Genomic DNA, 11330 nt, shown 5'->3' with positions numbered 1-11330 from the left:
ATTTTTCAATGATGAATTCATTGAAGTATGAAATTTCGCTGCTGGATCACAATACAATATTTTCGCCGTGGCAAGTAAAGGTGATGGCTGTGTTGACGCAGATAGATATTGACGATGCTTTACTGAGTTTTGAGAGAATGTCAGCAAATTTGTCTATGGAGGAGAAACAACGAAGGGATCGAAAGGCTCTAGCACAGATTCATCTTCACTTATTCAACAATATTCTACAGGATGTCTTGAAGGAGAAGACGATGGTTGCTTTGTGGCTCAAGCTGGAGCAGTTGTGCATGACAAAGAGTTTGACGAGCAAACTGACTTTAGAGCAAAAGTTGTATTCCCATCGTATGGTAGAAGGAGGGTCACTGTAGGACCATCTTACTGTGTTCAAGGAGATTATTGCAGACTTAGAGACGTTGGAGGTAAAATATGATGAAGAGGATCTGGCCTTGATCCTGTTGTGTTCGCGACCCAATTCTTTTTCGTCGTTTCGTGATACTATATTGTATAGTTGTGACACACTGACCATTGAGGAGATATATAACGCCCTATTCTCAAATGAGAAGATGGAGTTGTTGGTTGGAGATCCTATATTTAGAGGTGGGGATGCTCTGGTTACTCATGGTGAACAACAAAAAGAGAGATTGAAGGTGAGATATAGCAATGTGTACTGTTATTACTGCAAGAGGAAATGACACATTGAGAAAGATTACGACAAGTTGTAGGGTAAAGGTGATTTACATGCAAATCATGTGGGGCAATCATGTAACGAGACTAACATTGTTGAGAGTTTTTCGGCTGATGGAGATGTAATGTTGACTGTATCTGATGGGAAATCCAAACTTGGGAAGTGGATTCTGGATTCTGCATATTCGTATCATATGCGTCCTAATAGGGCTTTGTTTTAGACATATTAGACGGTAAAGCAGGGTAGAGTTGCCATGAGAAACAACCAATCTTACCGGGTTGCAGGAATCGGTCGAGTCAAATTGAGGCTACAAGATGGGATAGTGAGGATACTTGATCAGGTTTGCCATGTTTCAGACTTGACAAAGAATCTTATATCGTTGAGTGCTCTGGATGCAAAAAGGGTATAAATTCTCTGGTGGAGGTGAAGTCTTGAAGGTCCGAAGGGGTGTCTAGGTTGTATTGGAGGGACGAAAAAAGTATCAGCTGTACATCTTGCAAGGGAACGCAGAACCAGTTAACAAAAATTTGGACAAGTTCAATACCGTGGCGAAAGTTCAGTTTGGTACAGTACCTCCTGTGGCGAATTCTGAGTTGGTTAAGAACACTGCTAGGGAGAGCGTTGGTGATTCCGCTTTGCCACCAATTTCAGCGAATACACTGTGTTCAGTTGTTAGGGTTGGACTCATGGAGCGTAGGTATAGTGGGGTCAATAATGTCTGGAATGCTTTAAGGGACGTTGAAGGTGACAGTTTTAGCAAGGGGCCTTCTGATCGAGCATGTAGTACGGTTTCTGTTACAGGGTGTGCTTCGACCCTATTTGGCCAACGATAATTCCTTGGTGGAATTTTGGGACCCCAGGATTTGGGTTCTGGTGTCACCTGTGGACGTCGTGCAGAGGACGATGGTTTGGTGATGGAGATTTTGGTTACTGTGTTAAGGAGATTGGTTAGTTCATTTCGAAGTAGACGGATTTGAAATTTTGAAGTTTTGTTTGTTGCACCGAAATTTTGAGTTAAGGTGGAGATTGTTAGGTTTAATGTCTCAAAATTGGGTTGAAATCTTGGAAGATCACGTTTCGCCTGAATTGGAAAGAAATCAAATCACATCCAAGATTTTTTCCTTTTATGCGTTTTAACCTAATTCTAGTATATTTTCTTACCTTTTAAGACTCTATTAGATTTATGGACATGGCCTATAAGTTAGAGACTCCTTTGTTAGTTTTAGACGAAGCCAAATTGTTGTGTCGTTGTAATTCTCTCCATATTGTCGGGTTTAATAAAATTCATCGTTCCTCTGCTTAGTTTCTCTTTTTTTACTTTACTTTAATCTTGTTTTCGTAGTGCGATCTTAAATATTTCATAATTGTCATTAATCTCAGTCTTGCATCACCTTTGGGATCAACAAGCTAGTATAAAGGCAAGCAAACCTCTCCACCTTCAAATTGTATAACAAAGGTCACACACCGAAAAATTAAATGCAATCTGCAAACAAGTTATTCTCTTTATGAATGGAAAAGTTCTATGAATCTTTAATGTTACGTGATGTGCAAAGCGAGAATTTCGATAGCCAATCTTCATCAGTTGTCCCCAAACCTTATGGAACTGAATATATTCAATAAAAACCATAATAGTTAAATTCTTGTAGTGATTACCGAATTGGTACAATGTACTGAGGGCTAAAGAAGTACAATAGAAATGACTAACTTCGGTCTATTGTTTATTCTTTAATATTGTACAATTAATCTTACCAAACATGACATTACATTACTAAAGCTATATAATTATTTAAATGTTCAAGTGAGTTACTGCATATGAAAGCATTATTCTTGTTCTTAAATTTGAGGAAGAATCGTGCCATTTCATAGCTTTTGATGACATTCTAGCTGAGCTTGTTGATGAGTAAAAGGAATTTGCTCTCTCTGAGGTTGAAAGTTTGACATGTTGAGCAAGGACCAAGGATTAACCAACATTTCAAAACCACAACACAAACAGTAAAGAATAAGTGCAGAAAACGTAAAAATCAACACAAAGATTTTTCGGCCATGGCTCCAGTGGTTCGGCAACCACATCTAACGCCTAATCCCCTCTTGTGCATCCATTATAAATGGATTTAGCTTGGTTGCACTAAAATATCCAAAAATCGGCAACAAGAATACAAGACTATTCCAAAAAAAATATAAGAACAAAGTCACAAAGACTTATCTCATCAAGATCCATGAAGGAATCAACTCAGCCCCCTAAAATCTCCAGAAAACCCGAATTGCTTTCACAAGAATCACTCAGATTCTCACCAACCAAAACACGGCAGTACATTACTACAAAGATCTATAGTATTACAAAGGGTTTTCACTAGTTTATATGTTGAAAAACTCAAGGAAATCGAACCATAATCACAAAGATGGAGGAGTTCTTAACAGAGAGAGATCACGAAGAGACTGACTCAAAACTAAGAAAAATCTCTTCAAAATCCACCAGACGAATGGTCACTGGAGTCTCAAGTAGCTGGAAGGATCTAGAAGCAGATCAAACGACTAGAATGACACCATGTGTCAAGATCCAGTTAAATGTACCCACTAACGAAGTTGCCATTTTATAAACACGACTTCAAGAATTTGGAAGCACAACCTAATAAGTATGAGATCACTGGTTCAAAACTTAACAAGGTTTTAAGCAGTCATTAAACGTGCCTCAAATTTTACACTTGTGACAGTGGAAAATAATATTTCAGTAATATGAAGCGGATAAAATGAACTAAGTAATGCAAGCATCTATGTATATCATCTTTGAGTTGTTATGATGTGCTAGACCTCAAGGCACAAGTGAATAAAAGCTGAAAGGGAGAGTACCATTGTGAAGTTAAAATTACAAGAAATGTAAAACGCAACTTCAAGCTACAGACTATTGTTGACACATAAAAATTCAGCCCAAATCGAACAGCCCAAGGAGTGAAGCACAATTGAAGGATTCCCAAATCAGATAGCTCAAAGAACGAAGCCCAATCAAACAAATCAAGATGAAGGCCCAAGAACGCGGTAACGCCATTGCCCAAGTTTGCAAGTCGCCCAGAATCTGAGCGAATGGAGTGTCATACAGTCGCCTAGAGCTGTTACTCTATTCTCGCCCAAACCTTTAAGTCGCCCAAGGTCTTAACAAGCATAAAGCGTCGTGGTTATCAAGAAGTGCAGTTATCAAAGCAGTTATTAAAGCAGCCCCATCACGTTCCACGATTCAAGGAATTCAATCGAAAGTGGTTGAACGATGAAGAGTAATGGCAGCAGTTAAAAAAGGCAGTTTTCATGACAAGTTGGCTATTACGAAGAAAGTGGGCAGTTATAGGACGATCAAGCAGTTTTTAGGGCGGTTGATCACAAAGAAATCGTCCATGAAGTAAAAAAGGGAGAAAGGACATAGAAGCAGGGGACCGAATCAAAATCTCTCGAACAGAGAACATGTAATTTTCATTTCCTTAGCTTAGACTTAAACACTTTTCTTTCAGTAACTAGTGTGCTTGCGCCCCTTGGAGGCACGTTGTTTTTAATTTCTAATTGTAAAGTGATCGCCAATAAAAGAACACCCCTTTTTGGGACTTTGTCTCAAGAGGTTTGTCCCTTACACAATCGTCTGATCATTTTTAATTGTTAGCGACTAACCCGCGCGAAACAATTTGGCACACCCAGTGGGACAGTGGTGTTAGGTGTTGAAAGTACAAAAGGTGAAACAATATGCCTCAGAGATCCGATAAGGAAGCAGCAAGTTAGGGAGGAATCCAATCTGTGATCGAGCGATATGAGGAGTAGCATGCCTCTCAACGAACAGATGGACAGAACCAGAGAAGTAACAGTCGTTACGAACCAATGACGGAGTTGAGTCTTCGAACCATGCGTGCATTACTTGGAGAACTCACACAAGACGTCGTTGAACAAGTAAATCTTCGAAGTATTCATAATATGGAAAGATTTACACAAAATGGGAATGTACACTATGACAACATGGCTAAACAACTAAAGACGTTGAACGAAACAATGAATAAGTTAGTAGGCCAAATATGTCAACCTGCTATACCTCTTACAAACCACTTTCAAACTAGGACAATTGTGGGACAAATCCCTCGGTCCTAAATCCGAATCAGGGGGTAGAACCGCTTTCTGGTCCCTCTACTTCAAATCAAGGGGGTACTACAGTGCCAAATCAGAACAATGGTAGTAGTATGCCTAACTTGGGGGGTAATCCAAACATAAGAGATAATGTCCTAAACAATGGATAGCAGACCCCACGTGTTAATGAGAGAATAGATGTTCAGGCTAATGGTAATGGCCCTAATTATGGTAATTTTGTTGCCAATCAAGGACCAAACATCAGGCCTCATGCAAATCAACCGGTTAATCAGCCTGTAGGAATTCCATATGATCCCAATGTCATGTTGAGGAACCAGATTATGGAAATCGTACAGGATCAGATGGCTTTTGGGGTGCATCCCGTCATTAGGCCGACGTATACAAAGCCATATCCTGATTGGGTAGACCAAGCATATCCATGGCCTAGAGGGTACAAAGTGCCAGAATTCTCACTGTTTACCGGTTTAGGAGAGGTGTCTACTCTAGAACACATAGGGCGATTCACATTGCAAAGTGGTGATGTAACCGATTACCATAAAATGAGACTTTTCCCTAGTTCGTTAACAGGAGTAGCTTTCTCCTGGTTCATCAATTTGCCAGCGAACTCTGTTCAAATATGGCAACAATTGGAACAATTGTTTCACGCTCAATTTTATAAAACTGAGTCTGACGTCACTTTGGCTGATTTGGCGAACCTACGTCAAATGCCAAACGAATGGGCAGAAAGTTTTCTCCAAAGGTTCAAGACAGCAAGAAGCAAATGTTTTGTACCTCTGCCCGAAAAAGAATTTGTCAAAATCGCTCTGGGCTGCTTGAGCTTTGATTTAAAAAAGAAGTTCCAGGACAAGAAATTTTCTGACCTTTTCCAGTTGAGTGCGAATGTGATTAGGTATGAGCGACTGATAAGAGAGGAAGAACAAATGAAAAATTTCTAGTAAAGGGACTTATTACAAAGACCCAAATTTTGACGTTCATACCATCGACGACGAGTCATACGATCAGGCCGAAATGTGTTTGGCCGAATTGGTCAAAGGAGATATATATATTTGTCCTATAATGGCCAAGCCTAGACCATCGGGTAAAGATGAGCCCATAAAAGATGGAAACATAAAGGCTAGAACGTTCTCGTTCGATGTGATCAAAGCTGACCTTATATTTGATAAATTATATAGGGATAAGCAGATAAAATTGAGCGATAAGCACAAATTGCCAAACCCTGAACAAATTAAGGGTAAAAAATATTGTAAGTGGCATAATGCATGGTCACATTTGACTAACAATTGCTTGGTTTTCCGCCATGTATTGCAGGATGCCATTGAATCAGGACGAATTACGTTCGATGATAAGAAGAAGATGGCAATGAACGAAAATCCTTTCCCTCAGCCACTTGGAATAAACATGGTGACATCTGGATTTAAAAACAAGTTGCCAAAATTCAAGTTGGTCATAGATGAAGGAGAAGAGGATCCTAGACCACATCCCAGCGTATTTGAACGAATCAAGGGGAAAGAACCAAAAAAGGACAAGGACGTCCTGTGTGCAAGGTGTAAAAGAGAAGTGAATGGAAATATAGAGAAACCAGGAACATGGCAGCATCCTCATCGTCCTACCTTCTTCCCAAACACTCAGCCTGGTAGAGGGCGAGGAACGTCATTCTATAGAGGACCGCCTTTTGAGAGGCAGTTCAGGCTAGCAGATAATGGAAGAACATTCAGGCCGCAACATCGCCGGCCAAATGTATGGCATTCATTCCAGTACAGTACAGGAAGGGCAATACCCTTCGATGAGATGACTAGGACCCAACAAAGGCATTTCCAATGAAACTACGGACGGATGATGAGGCAGCAACAGGAAATGCCACATCCTGAAGCGCCTATACTACTCAAGGTAGCCAATCAAAATGTCCTCAAAAATAATGAAGAGATCGGTACAGGTGAATCAATGAAGGAACTACCAGAAACTTCTTCTGGGAGATCAAGGTTTGAGCGAGACAGAAGGGATGAAGATGATCCAGATCAGCCCCTCACTATCCAATTCGATACGTTGCCTCCTGTCATGGCCAATAATTACTTACTGGCTAATGAATTCAAGAATAAAGAAAAAGAAGAAGAGAGGGAAGATAACGAAGGAGAAGCCTGTGTGCTGGTATGTGAAGAAGGCCAGACTTCTAGAGAGGCCTACAATGATGAAGAGGACGACGGGATGACAGACATTGAAGAAGAAATCGACTTAGAAGCAGAAAGAAGAAAGAGAGGAGTATCGCGCAATACTCTGTTTAAGCAACTACATCAAGAGGGAGTTCGCGAAGTAGACTTGTTGGGGAAACCATCTGGGCGTCCTTTCGATTTCTACGTACTGTACGGGACACCCAAAAGGAAGAAGAGAGTGCCTCACTCTGAAAAGTATGGGTCACCTCCAAGAATAATGCCCCCTCCAACAGGTTGGGTAACTGATAAGGAAGCATTAGAAAGAAGTAGGAAGGAAGTTCAGGAGACAGAGGATCAGCGTGATATACTGCACGTCGACTTGTCACAGGGGGATAATTCAACAGAAAACAAGCAAGAAGTAGAAATAGAGGCTGCCGAAAAGGTTATTTTTAAACGACCAGCTATGAAATTGACAAAACACTTGAGGCCATTATACGTTAAAACTCTAGTTAACGGCGTCCCAGTGGCAAAAGTGCTTGTCGACAATGGAGCAGCTATAAACACCATTCCATCTAGGATGATGAGGAAGTTCGCAAAGACAGAGGGTGACATGATTCCTACAGAAGTCATCCTCACTAGCTTCAATGGAGGAGCAACTTCAGCTAAGGGAGTTATGCCATTGGACATAACTATAGGGACAACTACTAGGACCACTATCTTCTTTGTAATAGATGGTCCTACTAGTTACAATGTGCTACTAGGAAGAGATTGGATACACGGAAGTCGCTGTTTACCCTCATCACTCCATCAATGCCTAATCTTTTGGAATAACAAAGGCGAAGCAAAGGTGGTACAGACCGATCATAGGCCTTTTGTCGCAGAAGGAAACTCGGTGGAAAAGTTCATGTACGAAGGAAACTATGGACCTGTCAGGGTAGTACAAGACGGGGAAGAAACTCAAGTTGTCGCACAAATCGAAGAACCGTTCTCAGTGGATGCACTCACTGAGATGTTCAAACAGATGAGGCCAAATATAGTGGCCCTGGAAGAGCCAGTGATTGGCAAAAGAATAATCAAGGAATCTTGAATGGATTCTGATTTACGAAAGCAAATGGCCGACATTCAGGCCTTCAAAGCCAGACTGATGGCTTTCAATAAGGAATGCAATGACAAGGCGAAGGAAGAGACTGCCCTAAAAGCGCTGAAGGACAAGTTGGCAGTATTCGAGTTAGAGCAGAGCATTAGCCGAGAAGTCAACAAGGTGGACTGTTTAGAAGAGGAAGTACTTACAAGGGAACTGGACGACGAAGTGATGCGGATCGCTAAACCTGGATACGCTCAAGCACAAGACCCTCTGATCAAAGTAAATATTGGCAATGAAAGAGAAGATCGTCCAACATTCATCAGCCAGATGCTCGATCAAGAGGTTAGTAACAAATTAATCGCTTTGCTAAAAGAGTACAAAGATTGCTTTGCTTGGGAATATGAACAAATGCCTGGTTTAGATAGAGACTTGGTGGAACATAGGTTACCAACTAAGCCTAACTTTAAACCTCATAGGCAGCCTCCTAGACGTTTTGCTCCCAACGTACTCCCCGAAATCAAGAAAGAGATAGAGCGATTATTGAAAGCAGGTTTTATAAGAACAGCCAGATATGTTGAATGGTTGTCGAATATCGTGCCAGTACTAAAAAAGAATGGTAAATTAAGGGTGTGTATAGACTTTAGGAATTTAAACTTAGCTACACCCAAAGATGAGTATCCAATGCCCACGGTGGATTCTTTAGTAGATTCGACCTCCGGACATGTCATGTATTCTTTCATGGATGGGTATTCAGGATACAATCAAATTTACATAGTTGAAGAAGACATACACAAAACTGTCTTTAGATGCCCTGGGTCTCTAGGATGTTTCGAATGGGTGGTTATGCCTTTCAGCCTAAAAAATGCAGGGGCAACCTATCAAAGGGCAATGAATTTAATCTTTCATGATATGATAGGCAAGTTTGTTGAAGTGTATGTAGATGACATAGTAGTCAAGTCCATTAAAAAAGAGGACCACTTCGAACAGTTAAGATGTTCATTTGAGCGAATGAGGCAATATAAGCTAAAGTTGAATCCCTTGAAGTGTGCATTCAGTGTTAATGCAGGGAATTTTCTTGGTTTCTTAGTACACAAGAGAAGGATTGAACTTGATAAAAATAAAGCGAAGGCCATTTTAGAGGCCAAACCACCTAGCAACAAAAAAGAATTGCAAAGGTTTCTAGGCCAAGTAAACTTTTTAAGACGCTTTATTTCTAACTGTGCAGGGCGAACTAAAGTTTTTTTGCCGCTCTTAAAGCTGAAAAATCAGGACAAATTCGTCTAGAAAGAAGAACATCAAAAGGCTTTTGAAAGCCTGAAGACATATCTGTCAAGTCCACCAGTGTTGGTGTCACCAATCCAAGGACGGCCAATGAAAGTGTATTTATCGGCTGAAAAAGAGTCAATAGCTGGAATGGTCGCACAGGAAGACCAATTTGGTGAAGAAAGGGCAATTTACTATTTAAGTAGACGGTTAACGAAATGTGAATGTAATTACTCTGCTATTGAAAAATTATGTCTTGCATTGTATTTCACGTGTACAAAATTAAGGGCTTATTTACGGCCCGTAACCGTTTATTTAATTTCTAAAGTAAATTTAGTTAAGTATATGTTCTCGCGCCTTATTTTACACCAAAGGGTAGGCTTTTGGACACTAGCTTTATCAGAATTCGAAATACAATATATACCTCAAAAGGCAGTCAAAAATCAGGCTTTGGCTAACTTTCTAGCCGATCATCCATGCCTTGATATGCCTGAAGAAATCGAACTAGATATCAATTCGTTCCAGTTAAAACCTTGGGTGTTGTATTTCGATGGATCAAAAACTTCTAAAGGTGCAGGAGTAGGAGTAGCATTGATTAATCCTTTAGGGATTTGCTACAAGTTCGCATTCACTTTAGACAGAATGTGCACCAACAAGCAAGTCGAATATGAAGCCTTAATTGTAGGCCTAGAACTAATGATAGATATGGGAGTAAGAAATGTGATTGTTAGGGGCGATTCTCAATTGGTGATCCATCAATTGATCGGTGATTTTAAATGTCAAAGTGATTCCATTATAAGTCAATACGAGATCGCCCAAGAATTATTAGAAGAATTCGACCCAAGTAGAACTCATTACGTTCAACGTCGGCGGGCGCGAGAAAACTTGGAGTTATGTATGGGCGACTCAGAAGTTTCTGAAAGTCATCAAAACTAAAGGAGTCGCCAGCTTGAGATTGTGAAGCAGCCATTTGAGAAGGAACGAAGTTTTTCAGGGTTGCGTAGCTGGGAAGCAAAAGATGAACAGTAAATCATGAGAGAGACGCAAATAATTTGAGGCGTGGTTTAATGGTGCAGTGAAATGGCGTGTTTGAAGTTTATAAGGGTTTACAAAACGACGCACCTTTTCAAGTTATAGAAGAAAACAATGATTGAAATTCTTGGGAGTTTCAAATGTTACTAGAAACACAAAGTGAATATGGCAAAATTTAATAATTATTATTAATTCTGCCATATTGGGGGGTAATTGTTGACACATAAAAATTCAGCCCAAATCGAACAGCCCAAAGAGTGAAGCCCAATTGAAGGATCTCCAAATCAGATAGCCCAAAGAAGGAAGTCCAATCAAACAAATCAAGATGAAGGCCCAAATAGGGAGGCCTAAGAACGCGGTAACGCCATCGCCCAAGTTTGCAAGTCGCCCAGAATCTGAGCGAATGGAGTGTCATACAGTCGCCCAGAGCTGTTACTCTATTCTCGTCCAAACCTTCAAGTCGCCCAAGGTCTTAACAAGCATAAAGCGTCGTGGTTATCAAGAAGTCCAGTTATCAAAGCAGTTATTAAAGCAGCCCCATCACGTTCCACGATTCAAGGAATTCAATCGAAAGCGGTTGAACGATGAAGAGTAATGGCAGCAGTTAAAAAAGGCAGTTTTCATGACAAGTTGGCCATTACGAAGAAAGTGGGCAATTATAGGACGATCAAGCAGTTTTTAGGGCGGTTGATCACAAAGAGATCGTCCATGAAGTATAAAAGGGAGAAATGACATAGAAGCAGGGGACCGAATCAAAAACTCTCGAACAGAGAACATGTAATTTTCATTTCCTTACCTTAGACTTAAACACTTTTCTTTCAGTAACTCGTGTGCTTGCGCCCCTTGGAGGCACGTTATTTTTAATTTCCAATTGTAAAGTCATCACCAATAAAAGAACACCCCTTTTTGGGACTTTGTCTCAAGAGGTTTGTCCCTTACACAATCGTCTGATTCTTTTTAATTGTTAGCGACTAACCCACGCGAAACAACTAAAGTCAGCTAG

At 40.5% G+C, this 11330-nt stretch overlaps 1 protein-coding gene across 1 annotated transcript; it reads left to right on the top strand.

The window, feature by feature from the left end:
• The first annotated feature begins 3084 nt into the window (after positions 1-3084).
• On the top strand, positions 3085-11330 carry LOC111409441. The gene is made up of 3 exons (XM_023039491.1): positions 3085-3252; positions 6005-6404; positions 11296-11330. Exons 1-3 carry the CDS (start codon positions 3085-3087, stop codon positions 11328-11330), a joined length of 603 nt encoding a protein of 200 aa, XP_022895259.1.

This window comes from Olea europaea, chromosome 14 (assembly GCF_002742605.1).
Source record: "Olea europaea var. sylvestris chromosome 14, O_europaea_v1, whole genome shotgun sequence".
NCBI classification, from domain to species: domain Eukaryota; kingdom Viridiplantae; phylum Streptophyta; class Magnoliopsida; order Lamiales; family Oleaceae; genus Olea; species Olea europaea.
Note: the sequence above shows the minus strand (reverse complement) of the source record. Positions and strands in the feature narration are given on the sequence as shown.

Excerpts from the sequence above, each read along its gene's own strand:
- LOC111409441 (XM_023039491.1), top strand. The coding sequence starts at position 3,085 with ATGGAGGAGTTCTTAACAGAGAGAGATCACGAAGAGACTGACTCAAAA. Across the intron at positions 3,253-6,004 it reads GTGTCAAGATCCAGTTAAAT|AAATTGCCAAACCCTGAACA; the intron begins GTACCCACTAAC and ends AGCGATAAGCAC. Across the intron at positions 6,405-11,295 it reads AACATGGCAGCATCCTCATC|CGACTAACCCACGCGAAACA; the intron begins GTCCTACCTTCT and ends TTTAATTGTTAG.